The sequence below is a fragment of the Temnothorax curvispinosus genome, unplaced genomic scaffold (genome assembly GCF_003070985.1).
Source record: "Temnothorax curvispinosus isolate PA1 unplaced genomic scaffold, ASM307098v1 QBEX01013686.1, whole genome shotgun sequence".
Classification (NCBI taxonomy): domain Eukaryota; kingdom Metazoa; phylum Arthropoda; class Insecta; order Hymenoptera; family Formicidae; genus Temnothorax; species Temnothorax curvispinosus.
The window spans coordinates 163247-188043 of record NW_020223466.1 but is presented as its reverse complement, the minus strand read 5'-3'; the positions used below and the strand labels follow the sequence as shown (position 1 = coordinate 188043).

Below are 24797 nucleotides of genomic sequence, written 5' to 3'. Positions count from 1 at the left end.
TACAGAATCGACCCCCAAATTGTCGACAAAAACCAAACAAAATCTGTCACGTAAACATTTAAATAGAATACATAATTTAAATATTTACGGCAGATTCTGTTCATTTTCTGCGGTCAATTTGTCATTATATTTTGTTAACAAATTTCGTTAGCATATATTCTATTTACAGACTATTTACTTTATTGATTAATTCCACGTTTATTATTGCAAAAATCGCCAAAAGGTAGAGTAACTTTTTACTCATTGTCAGTTTAATTCACTTCATTTGCTGCATTGTTCCAATAATTATCAGATATTCTGTATTTCTGCTGGCATTCTGTTGGCAAATACTTTCAAAATCTGTATTCAACAGATTTGGCTATTCAGGAATAGGCTGGAATTTGCTTGGAATTCGTTCAGACTAAGCGTTAACATGCTGGCAATTAGTACACTTAATAGCCCTTGACAGTTATGAGATCAGGAAGCTTCCGAATAAAGAAATTAATAATACGTAGAGTAATGTAAATTTTTTTCATTCGTAGGATTAATTCTCTTAATCAAAATAGGTAGATTTAAAAGTATTATTCTCTTAATCAAAATAGGTAGATTTAAAAGTATTTGTGTGCGTGCGCGCTCGCTCGTGTATGTGTGGTAATATATAAGATTTAAATCTGATTATAGATAGCTCCATTAAAATCTAAAGATAATTAGATTTGGTTATCACTACAGTTATTATGAGTAGGAAATACAAATTCTTCAATATTGAATTCTAGATAACTGTAAATGAACAATGTGTTACATCAATTTATGACATACTAAACTAATTACCAAACGTACATAAGAAATTATCTCAGACTAAACAAACATATTGATTGTTCGGTATATTTGATTAATTGTAATATAGATAGATAATGTAGATAAGATTTGTTTTGTTATCAGTATTTCATATCTCGATAACCATGGAGAATTTGATCTTTATCGATATATTTCGCAAAAAACTAGGTAGCTCTAGATTCCATTAATGAAATATTTGCACTTCTTCTCATGTCGCTGTCTTAATTTTTGGTTTGCAATATATGAATGCAATAACTTTATATAAAACTAATGTTTCAGCACATTATATAAAACAATGTAATAATTATAATTGTGAGGAATATAAATATTTTAAAATAAATGCTCAAAGAAATAAATTTAGTGTTATTTTAGATATACTTTGTGTTCATTTAACAAACCAAAAATTGAGAAAACTATCTGGAAAATTTATATGAGAAATTAATCACGTGATCACGTACCAGTTCCGTGACGAAGATCATCCTGCGCCTTATAAAATTCTGCAAGCTCTTTGCCGGAACACAGCGGGGTGTCAACCTGAGTAGTACTGTTAAACAGCGAATAGTCCACCTCGTAACCTTGTCGTTCCTTGGAGTAGCTTACCATGGGGTCGAAACGGTGACCCCATAGGATCTCCTGTGGGAGATAACTTGACCTTGCCTGAGTAGTTTGTCCAGTAGACTCGATAGTACCTTCTAAGATCAGAACGACCTCGAAACGTTCAGTCAACATATCTTCGGCGGACATATTGTAGAAGGGCGAGGACTCGTTGATCCGATGGATGATGGTGGCCGGCCAGATGAAAAACAGATCGCCGTTTTCACCGTCGGTACCTACCGCCAATTCGTGCTGGTGTTGAGACAGAATTTCGCCCTCCTTGGTCGTCTTACTGCGAATCATTTGTGCGCGTACACTCGCGCCGATTATGTGACTCTTCCTCATATCGCCCACTCGAAACATGAGACAGAGCTCGCCATCCCGTTGACAGATCACGGCATTTCGCGAAAATAACAGAGTCTGGGTACGCTGTTTTGGCCTAGTCATTTTGGCGAATACGATGCCTACCTGCAATTAATTTTTTTAAATTAAACTTAATCTTTTATCTGACGTTTTATATGCAGAGGATATTTAACATTCCCCAAACGCACTCACCATGAAAGCTTGGATCATGACGCCAGAGATACTTTGAAGGCACATAATAAATATGGCCTCGGGACATTCTTCGGTAGTAGAACGGCTGCCATATCCGATGGTGTGCTGGGTTTCGATACTAAAGAGGAAACAGCTAGTGAAGCTGAAAATGTTGTAGACGCATGGCGTCCAGTTGTTCTCCGGTTGAAAAGGCGGCAAATGCTGTTCTTCGAAGTCACCGTGAGTGAAGGCTATTAGCCACCAGATCACCGCGAAACCCAGCCAGGATAGAAGAAAGCTCAACATGAAGCATAACAGCGTCCAACGCCACTGTGTGTCCACTAGGGTTGTGAAGATGTCCTGCAGAAAACGCAGCGATCGCCGGGAGATGCGCGATTGCAGCACATTGCAATCGCCATTCTTCAGGACGGCGCGACGACGCAACTTCCGCGTCGGTCCAGCCCGGTATCGACTCCTGAAATATAGATACGATTTTCGTTAAAGTACGTTGAAGCAAATCATTCTTTAATAGTTTACGTGATTGTTTGGATATTGGAAGATTATTTCTTTCGACAATTTAATTGCTTGGGTAATTAATAATTTTTTAACATACAATGTCGTAGCAATATTTCTGAATATTTTTTTATTACCCGACATGTGCGAATCACTGTTCCACGTAATTAAATTTGTATGATACGACATTTTGACAATTTAACGACATGGTATCTGGCTGTTACTATAAGGTGGAACACTAAATAAAAAAACAAACGTATATATGCTGGATAAAACCGTTATAAGCATACAAAGTTGCTATTTGTGACAGGAAACTTTTGTCAGATGTGATTTTATTTTGGAAATTATTAAATACACCGTTATTGCACATGGAACTTTTTTGATACCGTCAATTTGAAATATACTATATGTACAATATTGGTATAATTGAGAGTTTACGATATAGGTAATATATAATATATATTTAGACAGGTATGATAAAATTATACTTTGGCGGAAAATTTGATAGCCACTGTATGTGTTATTATTAAATTATTTTTAAAATTTATATTAAAAGCAAAAATATATTTTAAAAAGAATAATTAGAGTAACTAGTCTAAAGCTTTAAAAGGCTAAATTCAAAGTGAATTTTCAATAAATCTTTAATCATTTTCGGATGCGATAGAAATAGTGAAAATTGCTTTAGGCCAAATATCCCAATTTGTTTATTTGTACAATAATAATAATTAAATTGTATTTTCAGTTACCTATTTAATAGATATTTTTCTTTGTTTTCGTTTTTACTTACCACGGATTTCTGTGCATTGTTCATCATCATTATTGCACTTTGACATAATGAATCCAAAACGTCGTAAAATGATTCGGGCTAAAAGCCTTGATATCTCGCCACGTTATCGTATTTTAAAGTTATTTGTTATTTTCAAACGTCCAACACATTCTAATTACATCAAAATATATCATCACATTTGATTTCACAATAGCAACTTTGTATATTAATCCCGATATAATGAATCCATTATATTTAACGTTCATATAAAAACGTTTATAAAAAATATAAAATGAATTATTTATACGTAACTATTAACTTCTATTTAACGTGAATAAATCTCAATATAACATATCGTGACCTCGATATTCATGAACACTTGTATTATACTCATTAGCGTATAACGGACAAACACTATGGCTGGAGGTTGGCTGTTGTTTATACGAGATATCACTGTCAGCGATTCGACGCTGCTCAGACTCTCTCGGGAGCCTGATGTCTCTTTACTGCCATGTATAAAAAGGAAGTTGCCATTTTAACTTTGAACGATAACCACGCAGCTGTTATCTACCAATTTACTTATTGCCACGCGTTAATGAATCGCCTAATCAGTGACGGCATTCTTCACTTCCGCCGTCTCCTCCGGGTCGATGATACTATCCGATCAGCTGATCGTATAAATCACACTTTTGGTATTCGTTTTTTTAATTTACAAATTCTCTCGGAATTATTAATCGATGTTAATTAGGAAAACAAATCATCAATTATTGATATAGATTAATTTGGAATTATTTTAATACAAATTAAAATATATTAATACAACGGTTACTTTATTTAGTCTTCCATTTTGAAGTCTATAAGATATAAAGATGATGATATTTAGAATATTTTAATCTCAAAATTAAAAAATATTATGTGAATTTATATTTTATAAATCTGCTCTACGTTTCATAATAAGAAATAAATAATGCAAATTTTTATAACATATTTTTATTACAGGAATATTATATGTACTAAAAACTTAAACTAATGTTTTACATAGGTACACAATAAGAATACGCAAGAATGATATATTTTAAAAATATTATAATATAGTTTAAAATAGTAAAAAAAACGTTCAAAATTTATTTGTAAAAAATCATTGTCAAAGATAAAGAAAATAATTTATATCATATTCACGTCGAGTTGTCCAAAATAATCTAGAATTATGTGTGGTGATTTATGGGATGAAAAGTTCTACTTTTCTCATCTTTTATGGGCCATTTATTCGCGCGACCTTGGACAGTCTGTCATTAAGATACCGTCGTGGATCTCTAATCCTCTTATCGAGCATCACAAGATGTTGATAAGAATAGCAGTTGGTGAATAGACAAATATTAACCATTTCTGGAGTATTGTTTGTGCTAAATTGTAAAATTCTTTACAAGGAAGACAATAAGATACTAATATGATATTAATAAAGAACAAGCAGCATTAGTAAATTCTATGCATAATGTGTGTGTTTCCGTATAAATATATAGTAATTATTATATGTATATTATATACTATAGTGATTATTATATATTTATGTTAAATTAAAAGCAACATATAATAAATAAATATGTGCAAACAATGAAACTTAAAAAAAAAAATTTAAACAAAAAATTCAGATAAATATGACCGGGCAAATATTCATATGTTTGATTAGTAATTTAGCTAAAGAGGATTTAAATAACAGCTAAAACTTGTATCGTATAAACATCTGTGTTTATTGTTTTATACTAGTCTGAATATTTTTATTTAGATTCCTTTTAAGAGTTTTTTTACAAACGAGAACCATTCCTTATTTTACTTATCTTTATATTTGAAAGGAAAGATTTACAGTTTGATAAATATTAATATTGTATAATTATACATATATTTATTATGTTTAGAACACATTAAATAATAAATTAGTATTTGTACCTTGTATAAAAATTATTTTTTATTTAAGGACTAAGCGTTTCTTTTCTTGTTTTATTATCACATTTATCGATAAATTAGTTGAACATAATGCTGCTCTTTGATAATTATTTTTTTATCAGAATTATCACGATAAATTTCTTTGTAGTCTGTTTTGAAAGAGAACGATGTTATCAATTGTGCATTTGCTTCGTCACCATCATGTTGTTGTTAAGAATGCAATCATTGTGCATTTTTTCACGCGTCGTGCAGTGAGCAGTATATTCATAGCGGTTTCTTGGTAAGATAATAATTATCGTAAATATCTTAGTTACTAATCAATTGCAGCTAATAATTGCGAACATTTCTAGTACGAAATTTTAATTCAAATTACAAAAAATATCTTATTTTTAATGTCCCAATTTTTTTACATGCAGATCGTCCTAACTCTTGTGGACAGATTAAAAAGGAACATCACATTGTCTCTCTCGAGAAAGAAAAAGGAAAAACTTAAAAACAACATATGTATATATATATATTTTTAAATCTATACCTAAAAGTCTTTTTGTATCAGTAAACAGTTTTTCAATTTGTAAATTTTATATTTTAGTTTCTCGTTTTTTAAACACGCAAACACAAATCTTGTGTACTGAAATATTTAAAGAGCAATGTCGATACTTGTTAATTTATCCCAACGTAGTATTTCTATGAAACTGCACTGCAAGCGACTCAGCAGTTGCATTAATTCAATAATATTGCTGCTCATGATACTTTTATCACGAGTTTTAGTTTCGTGACTGACAATATGAGATTATTAAGGAATCTGTATAATTCTTTGATAAAATAACGAAATAAAAATTCAAACGTGTTTTGTTCGATTTACCTGCACTTCAAGGAAGAGTACGGGTTCTTTGTCACTTGCACGATTATCGGCGTCGTCGGTGTGGTCGATGGTATTAGATTTTGTTCTTCTCCGCAATCCAACGATGGGGATTTGTCGCCCATCTTCAACACATTGCCATTCATCCCGTTCATGATTCACTATAATGCACAATGCTAATCTCAATATCAAGTAGTTTAATAGCGGGACAACTACGAACGTAGTCTGTTTAAGATATTTAGAATAAACACTTCAGTAGCATTCAACATTTGTACATTCTTGTATCAAATATATTTATTTTATAAAGATTCAGGATTCTTTAAAAAGTTTTACTCTTCACTCTCGATCGTTATTTCTTCAATAAAATCTTAATATATAATTTTCTAATATTCTAAAATTTGTTTTGCATATTTCTTTTTATTGAACTTCTTGTCCAAAAAGACGTTCAAGATAGTCTATAGAGATCCATTATTCACTGTCGCTATTGCGAATTTTTGCCATCGATCAAACATTCTTTAAATTAGTCTTTTAATTCAAAGACACATGTGGAGTTAAATAAAACTTCAACATTTGTACGCTTCTTTTTTTCTTCAAATTTCCTTTCCATGAACGTTTATGGTTTTCCGAAGTTACAAGGATTTTTCGAAATTTTAGAAAGATTTTTCTTTTTTAATCGGTTTTTTAATTTGTGAATACGCTTAGAGAATTGAGAATGAAATCTTCAGTAGTCTTGTATTAAATTTTTTTTCCTCACGGAAGTATAAGCTCTCCGGATATTTATTCTTCACTTTCGATCTTCGTATTTACTTGTGTGATTCCTCTTACTTTAACTACGACTCTGTGTTTTTTAATCGGTCTTTTAATTTGCGAAGCACTCATTGATAATGATTCTTCTGAGGTGATTCGATCAGTTGGCTCACGCGCACTTGGCATGTAGTGGTGGATCTACCGCTGCAAGATAAACTGCTGCGAGTAGCTGGTCATCTGCGATGTCTTATATACATATGTCTTATATACGCACTGACCATCGAGCACCATTTATCGGTCACTAACAAAACGCTATTTGTTCCTCCTATTCTCGCGAAGAATAGGTGATCACTCGCGTCAGTTACGTCACTCGCGCACGATGAACAGATGACCGGTTCTGCTTTTGGAAAATCTATAACTATATACCCAACAAAGTCACGATACAGTAACCACATGATACAGATTATGATCATTTATTCTTTTTTATATTTAAAGATGATTGTATCAGTCTTACAAACATCTTCTGATAATCAAAGATTTATGGAATCACATAAAGGTGACATAATTTCTCTACAAAAATGTTATTTACAATTTTTGAAGTTAGGAACAGATTTGTGGAATCACATAAGGAAAAGTGAGAAACTGATATAACAATGCTTCATAATACTCGAATAGGATGTGATATGTTATAAAAACAATTCGTTATAGCATAAATTTTACACTTGTATATAGAAAGATTCATATTAATGACAAATCTGTTATTTTGAATTGCACCTTTTGTCTTTTTTTCTTCTTCTTCTCCCGTGATAATTAGTAGTCACATGATTAGTAATAGTCATATGATGTACGTTGTTACACTATCCGTCACACAAGATATACAAGGTGGGCTGAAATATCAATATACAGGGTGATCGAAAGTCACTGAAGATTTAAATACTAATGCACACAGTGATTGACAATTGTTAAAGAGTTTTAGTTTCTAATTTTTAATTATATTTATTCTTTTTTTTAGCACATTATACAGACTAAAGAAATTATCGTAGATATAAATTATATATCAGAAATCCGATGATTTTATCATCGCGTAATACATAATAAGATAATCAATTTGGCGTTTATTAATTTCGTACTATTTACTATTTAATTAAAACTTGAGAAAATATCGCAATTATTAACGGTTATCGCGAAATGTTAGAATTTAGAATCGAAATGAATGATCGAAAATGAAAAAAGATGATGGAAACGACTTCACGATTCACGCGCGATTCTCGTTCGACTGACTGACTGACGTCGCGTACTTCTTATCGGCGTCTTGGCATCTTGTTATCAGGATCTGACTGGCTGCTGAAATTGCGCTGATATATGCAAAACATGACAGCAAGACGCTATCTTTTGCTTCCTAGTCAGAGAGTAACCATAATTTGTTAAATTTTTTGTATCTACTTGGTTTTACTTAAAAAATCAGACCATAAGATGTACATAAAAAAAATTATATAGATAAAAACAAAATCAAATTTTATTCGTTAAATAATTATTTAAACGTGCAATATATTTTATCAATTTATAAATACCATTTATGAGATTAATATGTATAATGTTAATATAAAATGTGTTGAAAATATATAAGGTTGTTGAAAGACACATTTCTTATTATGTCCTAGTTTAAATAAAGAAACTGCTATTTTTTGACATACTTTGTGGTACTAGATGATCTAATATTTTGAGACTATAGAAGTTAACTTATTACAGAAATAAAAAAATGTGATTAATTTAAAAATATAAATAGCACTCTTGCCTTTCAGTAGCACGTTAAAGATTTTCTTGAAGTGAAAACTTTTGATACAAAACAAATAAAACGCGCCGTTTTAAAACGGCAAAGAACAAAAAATAAAATACATAAATTTATATTAGAATATTTTTAATTATTTAGATAGATACTCTTTTTTATTCTAAACATTTTGACAAAATATAAAATAATAACATGAATAAAAATAATATATTAGGTATTCTTTAAATGGTTTGTGAGTTTTGGCTACTTAAACCTTAAGTCTTTTGGTTCTAAACATATATCTTATTGTTAAATTTAATTACAGCTTTCTTATAATATTTGACGTATAAATTAATTAATACTGTTATGAAAACTTATGAATAATCGACTTTGTTGTTCTGTTTCTTATTATGTCTCTTATGTTATCTAATTATGTTTCTTATCTCGACTCGTCGTAATATTGTCGTAGATTGTTGTCCTCATTTAGTTAATTAGTTTTTACATCAAATTTTGTATTGAAAAATTTAAATTTAAATTTTTTAAAATCATAATAGTTAATATAAAAAAATTAGACAAATCATAATGGTTCTTGTTTTTTAAAGCTTTATAAGTTATAATACAAATAAATATTATTTTTTTGGTGTAAGATTCTTCTCTTATCTAAGGTTCTGAATTGTAACCTAATTAATAAAATTTAGAAATAATAAAGATAAAAAAAGCAATTTTAAAAAGAACAAATATTTATCTTATAAAAAAGAAGGGACAAGAAATAAACCTATGTATCTTGTCTAATAATAACCTTAAGTGTCACACAATCTGCAAACTTTGTAATCCAGCATTGAAACGACAAAGAAATGTGAAACAACTGCACCAACCGTCGGTTTCGTTTGCACCTCATACAAATAGGTCTTTTCTTCGAAATATTTAATCTCTCGTGATCCATGATCAACACAATTTCGATCTATGTGAATTAAATACGCAAAAAAAGATCGATTCGTTTCTTCTGTATCATTCGCGGCCGGACCAGATCCAACTAACCGTTATCACATGGCGATAACGAACCATTCAATTAAATTAACAAGCAGCTCGGTTCAACAAAGACAGCACAATTGACGATCTCTTCTCTTTTAACGATCGCAAAATTGATTGTAACTTTTTCAATAAGAATTTTGCTTTCAGCAATCATAAATTTTATTAAATTGTGTAACATGATCGCAATTTTACTTTTTGTAAAAAAAAACAATGCAACAGTTATTTTTAAATTTATTTTTCAATTGTCTATTAAATTCGCAATTAATAACTAAACAATCCCAAAAATAAAATATCCCCAAAAATCAGTCAGTTCACTTATCAGTTCTCTTGCGAAAATAATTTTTATGTTTCAAACATGTTTGAAGAATTAAGATTTCATACCTTATATGCACGTACGCGCGCCTCGCACACATGCACATAAAGAGTATAAATCCGATCGGGCAACCTTCACGTAGCATACTTTGAGTGACAGTAATGTTGACGATAGTTAAACTTCAAAGACACATAAATTAGGAAATTAAAAAAGAGTTTGTGTTTTAAAAACGTCTTGATTAATTACAAAAATATGAGGATAAAAAATAGGAATTTTTATTCAAAAAATTGAATCTTTATGACCTTCAAAAGACTATCTAATATTAATCAATTGCACTGTTTTATGTCCTCTTTGAAATTTTTTTATTTAGAGTTCATCTTTTATTTAAAATTTTTTCTTAAAATCAATGTCTTTGATCAAATTAAAATAAATCTTGTATAGTATGTTATACAGGGTGTTCATCGTATTTATAACATCAAATAATTGGCAATGAAGCATAATTGTTAGCAAAGTTAGATAATTTCTATATCTAATATGTAGCAGAGACAACTTTGCGACAAAATTATTTTTCGCTACGTAAGAACCTTGCCTGCCAATGATAAAAGTAAATGTAATACATCAATGTCTCGTGGTAAATACAAGAATAAGTCCGTCACCATCAGGCACAATTAACGCGCAATTGATGTTTCATCCGTATTACGTGTTAAATGTGCATGTGCAAATAAGATTACCATGTGTGTTTACCCTTTACTCGCTATATTCTTAGGAATCGTCATTTAGATCCATAATGCGCGACATTATTATCACCAAATTTTGCCTACATGTTATACTATAGATATACGCAACATAATTTTATCGCAAGGTTTTGTATTTATAGAATGTTTTTTATTTTAGAATAATTCGCCCCATACTACGCTACACAAAATTATACCAATTACTGTATAATATTTACTATAGTTTAATGTATTTTTTTCGCAACTACAGCAGTCTTTCTGTATTTTTCCGTAAGGGTTCAAACACGTCCATCCAAGTTTAACGTTTCAATTATCGAAATACGAATTATTCTGTTTTTTTGTCTAATTTGTTTAAAACCGTGGAGACCACCTGTTGAGCAGAAGCGCCAATAATTACTTGACAAATATGACGCGCCCGCTTTTAGCATAGCGTTCTTCCAAAAATAAACCACTTTGCGACAGACTCGTGATCTTGTTCAATATTTTTAAAACAGATAGAATTTGCAATATCTGAACAAAAAAAATAAAGAAATTTTAGACGAATAAAATGATCTGAATCAGAGAGATTCTTACCTGGTGGAGTCCTGTCGACCGATACCGCCGGCGATGCTGCTACCCTGAGTGCTGACCCTGATAAGGGTGACATTCCTTGGTAAAGTAGAAAGTGTTGAGCCGCCTTTTTGACCCAGAATAAGAGATTCCGTTGCGTTGTCTAGTAATTCCTTCGTTTTATGACCCTCTGTCCCTTTCTGCAGTTCCTCCTCCTCCTCTTCCTCGATAGTTCCCGGAAGCCGAAAAAGTTTCGACGACTCATCCATCATCTTCTTCTTCTTCAAGAAGAAAATCGCTCTGATTTCGACTCCATTGCAACACACTCTTTCTTTCTTCTCTTTTAGATTTGTTAAGATCTATTCTTACGATGATCATCTCATTTCGATTCTCCTGATTGTTTCTTCAATTTTAATCTGTATGGATTGATTGTTCTCTTTATTATTTACTTCTTTTTTAGTTATTAATTGAAATGCACTGATTTTGATTTGATCTTTGAGATGAAATGCCAATTATTCAGCATCGCTCGATCTTCTTAGGCTTTGGACCTTTATCGTCCCTGGGTAAATAAGAAGTTGCATTTGACAATTGAGCATTATTTATCACATTACGCTAATTGACAAGCAGCTTGTTACACACGATTAGCATATATGTTACGTAAGTCCGAATAAGCGAAAGAAGCATTTTCTTCTCGCTATTATAAAATTGTAGATATTACGATCAATAAATTTGTCATTATGATGCGTCTTCAATATTTGATTGAGAATTTTTATTCGTAAAAGAGGCAATCAATTAACAATTATTGGAATGATTTTGCGCCGCCAACGAAACGACATGAAATCTTCAAAATTGATGATTTTACTTGCGCGAAAATTTTAACACATTTAAGATAGTTTTGCAAACCAAAAACTGCATAATATTGCGTTTAAATAATTATGTTCAAAATATTATAAATTTATTTTTATAGGAGATTGTGTTATAAATTTTTTTGTAACTTTCTAAACGTAGAAATGCTGTCATTTTAGTCGTACTAGCGACTAAAATTTCTCTAATAGAATTCTCTCAAGAATTGTGAATTATTTTCAAATAAATAAAAAACATAGACTACAGCTCATAGAGCAAAGTTTTAAAAAATATATATATTTGAACTTAATTTATATTTAATTTATTATTAGACGTTTAAAATATATATTTATATATATTATTCTAATATTTTTTTCTCTTATTGTCACTATATTTATAATTTTCTACATATAACAGTTGATTAATATATTTTATACATAATATATTATACATAATAGATACATAATATATTTTTTTAAATTAAAATTATTTTAATAACATAAAATTATATTAAATTAAAATATTAGTGAGTAATTGCGTTGTAATTTCGTTCCTTTCCATGTATTTCCTATGAAGAGTAAAATGGCATACCTTCGAAAGTAATGGTAGTTTTTCCGCGCTTTTCCAATAACTCACACCGAGCGCACGTACGCGCGTCACGGTTACGACTGTTTTAAATTCACCCATGTTCGTTCGCTCTCTCGAGTCACATGAGATCTCGCCATAGCGTTTATCTCTTTATAGCGCGCTGGCGGTGGTAGTACGCACGCCTTAATCATCGTACATGCATAAAGCCCATATTAAACAATCTAGTATAGAAAGGGGGCAAATATATTTGGGTGCAAAATTGTTACTACGCAAATTATTATATTTGATACTTTTTTTTGCATTTACATATTTATAAAGTTCTTCTATAGATTTAAAAATATACTAGGCAATTTTTATTAAATGTAAAAACTATAATATAATAAATAAGTATAAAATACTTTTATAAAATTACTTGAAAAATTATCAGAATATCTGCTTATATTTTATTTACACCTGTAAAGACATTAAATTACAAATATAGAATTATAATTCTGTGTTAGAAAATTTGAAAGGGTTTGAATAATAAGCTTGATATGTTATATTGTCATACGCACTTATAAGATGTATTTACTATTTCTGTGTGCATAGATAATAAAGCATACAAGCCACGCATACGTTACGTATCGTAATATTAATTGTTTCTATAATATTGTTTCTACATTAATATATTCACATATTATTATGTAATTAAAATATTATGTATCTATAATTAGTATTACTGTTTATTAATACATTTATGTTAATAATTATCTCCATCTATATTATAAGTCTAATATTATAATTGCAATTTATAACACACACATAAAATTTTAAAAAAATTCTAATGTTAAATCTCACAGAGTGTATAAAATGGACTTAATATCATGAACCTAATACGGCGTGACGGCACTTCTCCGCTTTCCGCACGCTTCCTGCCGCGCCGGAAACCCAACGGGCACGCGAGGACATATGGAAGCCTCTATTAACCCTATATAGATATTTGCGGATCCATAAATCCTCTGCGCTTGCGTGTCGAATCAACTTCGAATTTCAAACGCGAGATTAAACGAATCCCGAGCGCTAATTTCTAATAAAAAAAAATTTCTTTAACTAATACGCAGTAAATTTTTCTCATATTATTCATAGATATTAGATTTTTTTTTATTAATTTAAATTTTTCTGATAAAAATTATTTTCTGCCTTATCTTTGAAAGATAACAATTGCTTTCGAATCTTTGAAAACGATTGTTTTCCGAAAAATACGAATAAAGTTACAGATTCTTAAATATTTTGACGTAAAGTATGAAAATATTTTATCCGCGACGTTGATTTGAAATTTATTTACAATATAATTAATAATAATATATGAAATTCTTTACAAATATATAATTCTCAAATTTTTAATACAATTAGGGTTTATTTAAATAAAAAATTTAAAATAATATCCCCACACTTTTCCGAAATACAGAATCATTATTATAACAAAAATCTTTAAGGGGCATTCTCAAATGTCATTGTAAATAAGAATCAAGAAAGTCTGTGTATTATTCTGATCAGAATAATATCTCTAGAGCTCCAAAAATATTATTTTACATTCCACTTCACCTTGTACGCTCCTCGGTTTAGAACATTCTGTTTACATTCTCATTTACGTATCTCCACAAATTGCGCATGCTTATAACGATTCACCTCCAAACTGAATTACCAAACACTTTTCCTCTTTCATCTTTCGGAGTTTTGACGTTTTCTAGAGAATTTTTATGCATCGCTGTGAAAATGCTAGATATCGCGTTCGCGTTTACATTGATATTTCACGACGAGAAAATACGTATAACATCGATGACGAAGCGTTTCGCGAAACTGCGAGCTAACTCACATTGACAAAAAGATGCATCAACAGGCTTTTTGAGTGACGTCAGACCGTCCACAGCCATTTCATCTGCTCCCCCCTCCTATTTCTTTTTCTCTCTTATTTTATCTTATCCCTCTCTTTCTTGCCACCTCCTACTAGCTTACGAGATCGAGAATCGACGCGAAAGTTTCGCATCTTCACGGTCAAATCCGTGATATCATCTGCGTCTTCTTCACAGTATCTCAGGGCTACATTTACACATGTTCGAAACATGTGCGAAATATGTGCAATCTTTATACTTATTTTGTGATTCTTCTCGATCTTTTTATCAAAGTTTGGATCGTCGACTTTAATGTGCTCTGTATAATTAATTATAATTCTGTATAATTTGTGTATCTGTGTACATAATAATGAGGTATGATAGTATATGTAGGTCAAATTCCCATAATTTTATATTGTATGAAACTAGTTCACAAAACTATTTTAAACGTTAGAAATGACAGTCTAAAATTTTACTGTACTGTACTGATTAATTATTCTCTAATTGTTGATAATAAACAGCAATTTGGACGTAAACATTCATGTAAACATAAAATCAAAATTAGAGCACAGTCAATATATTTAATATTATTATAATTCAATATATTACACATGCTCAACGAAAGTTAAATTAGATTAGACTATGTTAAGTAGATAAATTATACAGATAGAAGATAATTTATATAGCTTTTTAAATTCATATTTGAATTCAGTATAACTTTAAAAAAAGTGTAACAGGATAACTCTAACATTATATACTTTTATACGAAAATCTTTTCAATTTTTTATTCAATTTATATTATTTATGTATTTTATAATGCTCACAATTCAAAGATTAAAACTTCGTATTCCATAACTTTTGCATTTCTTTTGTTAGAAAGACATTAAATTGCGCTATCAAAGTTATTGGAATCGTATCTGATTTGAGATACATAGTATATATATTTGATTGAACGGTTTAAATTACCGATTTTTACATTATTAATCATGACTTCAATTGAATCTAATTACGTGCGCACGTGTCTATGCTAACATAGTTATTTGTTAAGTTTATCGACTCGCCGAGATAAACGTAGAGATTGACTATTAATCTTTTAGATCTCTCATAGCATAAAATGTAATTGATTACAGTATTATACATATAAAATATTATTATATTTATATGCGTGTGTAATATTTGAAATATAAATATATACAGTAATTATACATATATTTTTTATGTAATTATTAAAAAGTATATGCGTGCACATACATTGAGATATTTTAAAATAAAAAACATTGAAGAATGTTAGAAAAAAGTCGATAAATTCCACAATTTTTAGTTAAATTAAATTAATATCATACGACATACGTGAACATAAGATACGGTTTGAAGAAGGTTACGAGAGTAACATAGCATCCCGATGACAATGGCCGTCGTCTAGGATGACAGTTGTCACGTTAAGAATGGAAAAAGCGTATCACCTTGCAAATGGCAAATGCGGACGGTCCGTCTGTCCTCGGTCTGATATGTAGATTATTCAGCATGCACCGCGAATCATGATTCGCGGATTTATTTATACTTCGCGAAAATCTGTCATGATGTGCATTCAATTTTACAAATCAAGAGTGATCAAATAGTAAAGTTATATATTGCATTATACATTTTTTAATTTAACTTTAAACTCAACATTGAAAAATATATATGTACCTGTATATGTTATATATATTTTTTTATGCAAATGATTATTAAGTCACATATGATATTATAGAAATTGTTCATAATGTAAAATCCTAGAATCCTAGAATATCATGCATATATAGAAATACATAAAAACGAGTTACACAAGAAAGTGGAATCAATATTAATTTTATATAAGTATACGTGTATGTAAATATAAAAATCGGTAGACACATAAATACAAATTGCCTGCTGTATTAAATAAAGGGAATATTGAGCTCATCGATGGTTAGCGTATTTTGTTATTACTCTGTAAATCCATTCTCTCAGTCACGCAAAGTCTACTATGAATTGATATATTTTTACGTTCAGAGACGCTTAAAATGAGCCGAATTTATCGGTGAAGGTTATCAAATAATTGTCCTAACTAGGGCACAAAAACGTCATGCGGTGCATTCGTGCGACTTAAGTTCTTCTAACTACGCAGCATCCGGGCTTTAACGATTAAAGACTGACCAAGTAAAGTGTTCTCTGTCCTTGGTATTCAACGTAATGTTTCATGATCCATATAATCAATTTTTATCTCAATCATAATATAACAATCTTCATACACCAATTTAGACAATTTAGATTGTGAATTGTCCTGAATAATCAAAATTAAATATATTTAAATGAAACAGTTTGAAAAAAATTTTGGTATCTATTTTAACTTTTAGAAAATATTACATATTTGGTATTGTTATAAAATAGTTCTTGAATTTATGGTATAATGCTATATTATAAATTAAAATTATATAATTCTTAGACTTATAAAGTGCCTATAATTTTTTAGAAATGTCATAATTACCTACATAACAGTCATTGCTATCTCTAAGACTATTAATAAAATTCTTATTGATTTTCGAACGCATTGTAAATATAAAAAAAATATGCACAATTAAATTTAGAGTGAATAAGTTTAGAATAAATGCAAAATTAATCAAAAATAAATTTTTTCGATTATGTGCCTTCTATAACATATAAGAAGAGCTGGTCGAAGTTGGCTAGGTGAAGATTTAATGATGAGAGTCATAGAAGAGGGATGAATTTAATGCCGGGAAGTGCCCTCATTATTGCACCAGTCAATCTCTTAATCTTGTCTCGCGCGTTTAACACGTTCGTCACGTGTGTCACATATGACACCACGAACATCACATAAACGACAGCGGTGTTTCTTGACACTAATTTTTTTGCGTGTACATCCAAATTAATTATTTAATTAATTTTCTGACTGACAATGAGAAAGAAGTATTGTTCTTTCTGTTTATCCACCTTTCGCTAAAGTAAAATTAATAAATTGTAATTTCACTAAAATACGTCCGTAATGAACGAATTTAGAGAGAAAATTTCTCCCTTTCTTATCACAATATTTTATAATATTACAACATTATCATCTTATTATATTTTTTGTATTTTTATATTTTTAATATAACTCCATTTTATATACTTGAATTAAAAATATTATTCTTTACTCACACACATACGCATACACGCGCGCACGCACACACATATAATACTACTACTCAATGTCTCTTTGAATTTATCTAACGCAATAGCTTCAGTCTAAAAAAATTTGTTCGCTTGTATTTGAAAAATACTTCAAGTAGTGACAGTTATTATTAGTTTACTCTGTATATATGTAACAATGTATACGCATACAAATATGACATACACAAGCGCCGGCGTGTATAAAGTGAGGTAATAACAGTATCTATTTCAAACTTCTTCTCCTTTATTGTCAATAATGTAAAAAATGTTGCTTTAAGATATGTTGAAATTCAAACTCCAACTCTTTAAAGAATATATTAAAGAATAGCATTACTTTTAATTTACATTTTATACTTTCTAGGAACAATTATGCGTGCGAATTTTTATTAATGTGAAAGTATGAACGGTTAAGTAACATATAATTTAATATATAGAACACAAAACAAAATAATAATAAAATTTAATGACTGTATGTGACATAGTGAGTGAAAACCGGTTGCTACGCCGCGAAGGCCACTGACGATACATGATATGATAATTACTCTATATACATATAATAATTACATATTAAATAATGACATTCATGATAATGCTTGTGTTTATAATTAAAATATCAAACGACTGAATAGAAAATCCAGCAGAGGCCATCGGTGGTCTATCATAGCAAGGAATGATGTGCTAACTAAACGGACAGAAGTATAAGAATATTACGAATATATATGTAGCAATATTGTTTGAAGAACTTACCGTTCAGAATAATTAAATATATGACTTTCGTACAATGATTATCTACTTCATTAATAGTGACGTATACAAAAATATCAAAGATTTTATTAATCACTAGGAATGAGGAGGAGTCGCTTGTTTGTCTCTTTCACACACATTGCACAATGCATTTTTCTAAATATTTGCGATTGTCATATTAAATGTTTCATTTTATATACATTTATATGTATATTTGTATATTCATTTATTTTATACGTATTTAACTATGTATAATTGTATTTTAATATTTGTCTAGAATACATTCATTCTTTAATTTATTTCTACATATATACGTATAATTATACACCATCTGTGTATACAGTGCGTATGTAGATTTCATGTGTTATGAGCAGAGCTTAATTCTTGTAACACTTACCTATGTTTGCTCGGTTAAAGATATATTTTGGGAATTATTAGGATCAGTTATTAATGCTTCCTCGTTGATAATAAAATTTGTCTTCTCGGAAATGTCCTTGATCTTGTGATCATCGCTGGACACACTGGACTTTCTAGGCATAACGGGATACTCTGAAGAATTTGCAGTATTCCTCTGTCTGTTTTAGAAAATTTAAATTGAATTAAATCGTCCGTTGGAACGATTAAATTCAATAATCGTCCATTAGCAAAATGTTTTAATTAAATGAATAACACAAAATATTCCAAGAAAATATTTTTTGGCATATACATGTATAGATACATATTATACAATATACACAGTATACACATACACATACACAAAATTGAATATATACAATTTTTCGCCTACCTAATATCTGAATTACTTCTGCAAGGTGAGCTCTTTAAATCGCTTTCTTGACCTTCCTTTACAACAGATTTAGATTTCGATCTCACTTCTTCGTTTCTTCTCAAATATAACTTTGTCTTTAATCCATTTCTATCTTCCTTCTCATTCCTGCTTTTCTTTAAGGATGCATTAATATTCTCCAAAGCACGATCGTAATCCTCTTGATCTTTTGAAGTCTTGATATCATGATGTTCCTCCGTTGTCACCTAAATATTGAAAAAATATCATTTATATATAACTTGTATTGTTACAATGTTATTATTATAATAGTATATTTGCAAAGATAAGAGATTTATAGTAATACTAATTATCATCTGTCTGCACAATAAGCTAACTTGGTAGCAGTATCTATTTGTCTCATAAAAGAGACCTTGATTCTTAAAACATTGGAAAGAAATCTCTTCGCTAATAATTTATTACAAAATGGCATATAACTGGTGGAATAGTAAAACATCCTGCACATATCATCTATTTACATAATTTTAACTGATCATCACCTCATTTTGTACCGAAGAAGACGACAGTGATATGTCAGGATGCATATTGATGCTATCTTGTCTGACAGAATCTTCTGATCTAGTGATTATCACCGGTATCGGATTTAGAGGAGTCGTTGACATCATCATTGGCATTTGCATATGTAACTCGCCAGTTGAAGATCTCAGACTTGACGCAGAAGACATCGTTAAGGAACTGCTACTATAAGTTTCGCGATATTCCGGAAATGTATTTGAGCTAAGACGTTCTACAAAATAAATTGTCAATTAATGATAACTAGTAATTAACAAGATTAATTCGCAATATTTAAAAAAAAATATCATGAAAAAAGGTAACATAAAATATATGCATGTAGAAACATATATAATACAAGACGTAGAGAAAAAGTAAAAAATATTAAAAATAAAAGTAAAGATAAAAGAAGGATAAACTATAAGTATAATTTATTAATATATGAAAAATAATAAATTTTTACCAGTTTTTGAGCGATGCATCGCCCGAATGCGATCGAGGTCAGCGGCAGAGCAAAGTGGGGTATCCACCTCGTAAGTGTTGTTGAAAAGAGAATAATTTACTTCATATTCACCAGTCTCCTTGCGGAAGGTAATGATCGGCTGGAATCGGTGACCCCATAAAATCTCCGACGGCAAGTACGAGCTTCTCGCTTGCGTTGTCATGCCGGTGGATTCAATTACTCCTATCAGTAATTAATAACAATTATTATTGTTATTATATTAAGCTAAGAATTTCAAATTTCGTTCCAAACTGTCAACAAGACATGACAACATCCTTGCCTTCTAATATCACGACAATTTCGAATCGTTCTCGCAACATATCGCTGGCCGATACCTTGTACAGTGGCGAGTACCGGTCGATTTTATGAACGATCGTTGTAGGCCAGATGAAGAAAATCTTATCCTCCTCTCCATCGTCTCCCACTTTTAGTTCCGTCTGGAAAAATGGCAGCAATTCACCTTCCTTAGTAACCTGAAATGTATACAAATAACTGCAATCAAACATGCCATTTATTTCTTCTTTATACACAATAGAGATATACAATTACCTTTCTTTTGATCATCTGAGCACGCACGTGAGCCTCGATGATATGGCTCTTGCGCATATCACCGACGCGAAACATAAGGCAGAGCTGACCGTCTCGTTGGCAAATGACAGCATTACGCGAAAAGAGTAGGGTCTGCGTGCGCTTTTTAGGACGTGACAGTTTGGCGAAGACGATGCCAACCATGAACGCTTGCAGGATCACTCCAGTCATCGATTGAATACATAATGTGAAAATTGCCTCTGGGCATTCGTCCGTCGTATGCTTCGCCCCATATCTACATCATTTATATCTTAATAAAAAATAATGCGCTGACATAATTACGAATTATTACATTATAAGAAACGAAAAGATTGAAAAAAACGAGAAGACAAGAAGAAAGAGATTGAAATTGTAATGATTGTGACGAAGAAGAGAAAACAAAAGAGAAAAGAAAGATAATATAATAGTGATATCTATAAGTTATAATGATATAGTAATCACACTAATGCAATAACATAACAAATTATTATAATGATATTAAGATATATGATGATGTAAAAGTAATTATTTACCCGATTGTGTGTTGCGTTTCGACGGAGAACAGGAAGCAGCTCGCGAAGTTACGTATATCCACGACGCAGGGGGTGAAAGTCTGATTATTATAATTCTGAGGGTCAAGATCGCCATGGCTATACGCGATCAGCCACCATATAAGCGCGAACCCTAGCCAAGATAACAAAAAGTTCATAGAGAACACCAAGAGCGTCCATCGCCATTGTGCATCAACCAATGTTGTGAAAATGTCCTGCAAATGAATTAGTTAACTGTAGAATTCTTGTTATGATAAATACAACAAAATAGCGTATATCTATGAAATTAGAGAATGTATATGATAGTTATTAAAAACAATAAAAATGGAAAATAAATAAGAAATTTTTAATTTCTTTGATTTGTTACATCTTATTAATATAATATATTTAAAATAATGGGCCATTTTGATATTATCGGTTTTGGTTAATTGCAATTATTGTGTTTTTTCAATAATTGGCCAATTAATTATTGATTAACCGTGATTAATTGAAATAATCAGTTATACTAAAAATTTACTTATTTCAAATATAAGTTAATAGATAACAAATTTAAGAAAATTATAATATGCTTTGAAACAATAAAAATTATAATATGTTTTATATTACAAATTAAAGCTTGAATTTGTATTTTCTTTTATTAATATCTTTTATGCAAAAAATATTTACCTGAAGATATCGCCGACGTCGTTTGGCGACATTTCCTTGAACGACATTACAGTCACCATGTTTAAAAACAACTCTTTTGCGAACTCTTCTGGTGCTAAATTTGGTTTGGCGATACCTTAAAAGAAAAATGAATTAAATTAATTTATAAACCGCTTTTAATCTTCCATTCGTGCAAATTTGGGCTGTAAATAAACAGATTAATTGTAAATTGTGTCAAAAATAATTGTTAACAATTCTAGAATATAATTTTAGTCAGTGAAACATCAACGGTTTACACGTGTTATTATATAATCTCGTCGTTTTTGTGGAGATCTGTAGATCAAAGACTTTAAGTATTCAAAGTCTGAGCAATGGATACTCATCGAGTTCCATCTCTTTGAGCACTCAGAAATCTGTATTTATTACTATTTAACATAGCTAGAGATAGCTTATTAGCTTTAAAAAATTTAAATAATCTTTCAATTTAAGTAAGTTAATAAGAAATATAAAAAAAAAGATTATAATATATAAACTAGAATAAGTTCTTCGGAGCAACCGTTCTCCATAAGTATTATGTTTGTAAAAATGCAAACAAACTTCAAAGTATGTATGACGTTCGTAAATATTCGCGATGCCAAAAGCCGCCGTCGATCTATTTGCGTTCACAGGTCAATATGTCAGGGTTGAAAGTTGCGCGAAATCACGCGAATTTAGAACGCCATTGACCAGACCAATGATTATTTCATTTGAAACTAAATGATAACTGATTCATTCAAGATCTTATTTTAAAATTATATAATCGTGAAATTAATCTCTTCCGATTTTATATCGACCTGAATATACATACATGTAATATACATATGTAGTATACATACATATGTGTAATATATATTATGACACGTGAGAAAAATTGGAAAAGATGTAATTCGTGTTTATTTTATGTTTTATTTCTAATAAAAAAGAGACAAGAAGAAAGAACATATAATTAATATTAAATAAATTATTGTAAAAATATATGTAATAATTAACATTGTATACATAAAAAATTTACGCATATATACGAATGCGTGAGTGATGTGGATGAGTGCTTACATACCTACACGTCTGATAATAAAAAAAAAATAATAAGAAATAAATTCTCATAAAAAAAATTTGCAATTAGAAACTCGCTTGTCACGATCTTCCAACGGAGTGTCTCTTCTACGCTTATGCTACTATAAGCTTGTCGTAAATTGCCATAATCGTGAACACTTTCTCGTCTCGATGAAACGTGGGCGATTATTTCGAAACAAGAAATACTTCTCGCATACAATCTTAATGAAATATTCGCCGTTTATAAATTCCACGCTTGTTCGGCTAAAAATGAAAGAATATTGGGAATCATGCGGCATATAAAATGTTCTTTTTCCACATTATTTGTATGAAAAGATTATCATTGTCATGTAATATTGTAATCATTGTATCATTGTAATATTTTAAATTGTCCGGAAATATTTACTTTATGAAAGTGTTCTTTATAAAAGTGAAATGGAACTTTTGAACAACATTTTATATGCAATGATTAACCAAAAGCACGTTGTTGAGAAGAAACCGATTTCAAATTAGAAGAATTAAGAGAATTTTTAAGTAAAATAGCATCGAAACATTTTACATGTATAAATATATACAGTTAATGTGACCTAAATGTGTGATTCGCGGTATGTACGAAACAGAGAAGAAAGACAAGAAGAAAAGAGAGGCTTATTGAGAATGATTACTTGAGCAATTCTTCGCGCCATGCCGCTTCGCCGGAAGTCGTCGCTTTGACGACCATCATAGACACTTGTGAGATCGCCCGTCGTAGTCCCGATAACCTGCCTGTCTCACATACATAATACATCTTCTCAGCATCCGACGAATGACGTTCTAAATTCGTCATTTCCATTTTTTGCGATCGGCGCAAGATCGATGAATTTTAATATCCGCTACTCATTTAACTCATTATTCTCTATCCTTTATATCGTAAAAATAAATAATCGATTCATTTATTTGGATAAAATTATTTAGGAATACACAATTGGGAGACTGAACTTTGCGGAATAATAGATATAACTCACACAAAAACGAAAATATACTTTACTACTAAAATATTATTGTATTACCTATCAGTGTATCTTACAATCTTTTATTTGACAAATTTTTCAATAAATTTTAAGCTAAACTTTTTTTTCTAGGAAAATGTCAATTTTCGAGTTAACTTATAACTTTTATTACACTCTATCGTTATAAGTTATTAAAAAGGTTTGTGGAAACTATTTTGATAGAGACAAATAGATGGTGGAATTGTCCGATTAATTATATTAGAGCATACTTTAACAGACAATTTTAATGCAAGCCTTAATTGCAGAAATATACATAATGTCAAAAGTTGACAAATAATGTTTTTTTTTTTTACATTTTTGTCAAAGAAAGACAAATCCTGAATTGTTCAAAGAGAATCTGAATTAAAATTAATGATTATTATTACACGACTACAGAAATAATAACTGTTCGTGAGAAACATCTATATCTATACAAAATGTGTCAAAAAGATAGTTTTTTCAAATTTTTGCAAACTTCTATTTTTACTAAATTAAAAAATAGTTAATATAAATGTAATCAACGTCCTCAGAGTAAGCAGCGATTTTCTGTTTCGATAATGAAGTTATCTGACTGCGGCTATTTATCGCTTATAGTATTAAAAAAAAAACAGAGAATTATCAATGAAATTATTTTGTTATTTTATTAATTTAATTTCCTATTAAAAGCATTTTATTTGTCAT

The 24797-nt window shown here is 30.2% G+C and overlaps 2 protein-coding genes across 18 annotated transcripts in view; both read right to left on the bottom strand.

Annotated features, from left to right (window-relative positions):
• LOC112463810 overlaps positions 1–18860 on the bottom strand; it is a 23593-nt gene extending 4733 nt beyond the window's left edge. The window contains exons 1-4 of one of the 8 annotated variants that reach the window (XM_025030403.1): positions 18793–18860; positions 11188–11444; positions 1963–2416; positions 1272–1875 (exon numbers count right to left, since the gene is read on the bottom strand). In XM_025030403.1, coding sequence (XP_024886171.1) covers positions 1272–1875; positions 1963–2416; positions 11188–11435 — 1306 coding nt within the window. In that variant the 5' untranslated portion in view covers positions 11436–11444; positions 18793–18860. Of the gene's footprint in view, positions 1–1271; positions 1876–1962; positions 2417–3241; positions 3938–6023; positions 8070–11187; positions 11445–12597; positions 12795–18792 lie in introns of those variants that run through there. The other 7 variants (XM_025030401.1, XM_025030402.1, XM_025030407.1 and 4 more) reach the window with 7 other exon arrangements.
• The window catches only part of LOC112463812 (G protein-activated inward rectifier potassium channel 3-like), an 18170-nt gene continuing 4750 nt past the window's right edge, over positions 11378–24797 (bottom strand). For 3 of the 10 annotated variants that reach the window (XM_025030409.1, XM_025030417.1, XM_025030418.1), the window contains 8 exons: positions 22018–22132; positions 21334–21566; positions 20783–21056; positions 20514–20706; positions 20195–20416; positions 19719–19966; positions 19183–19427; positions 18793–18970 (listed from right to left, as the gene is read on the bottom strand). In XM_025030409.1, the coding sequence (XP_024886177.1) occupies positions 18793–18970; positions 19183–19427; positions 19719–19966; positions 20195–20416; positions 20514–20706; positions 20783–21056; positions 21334–21566; positions 22018–22132 (1708 nt within the window). Of the gene's footprint in view, positions 11445–11492; positions 11580–11622; positions 11723–12753; positions 12816–17601; positions 18334–18792; positions 18971–19182; positions 19428–19718; positions 19967–20194; positions 20417–20513; positions 20707–20782; positions 21057–21333; positions 21567–22017; positions 22133–23753; positions 24076–24797 lie in introns of those variants that run through there. The other 7 variants (XM_025030414.1, XM_025030411.1, XM_025030410.1 and 4 more) reach the window with 7 other exon arrangements.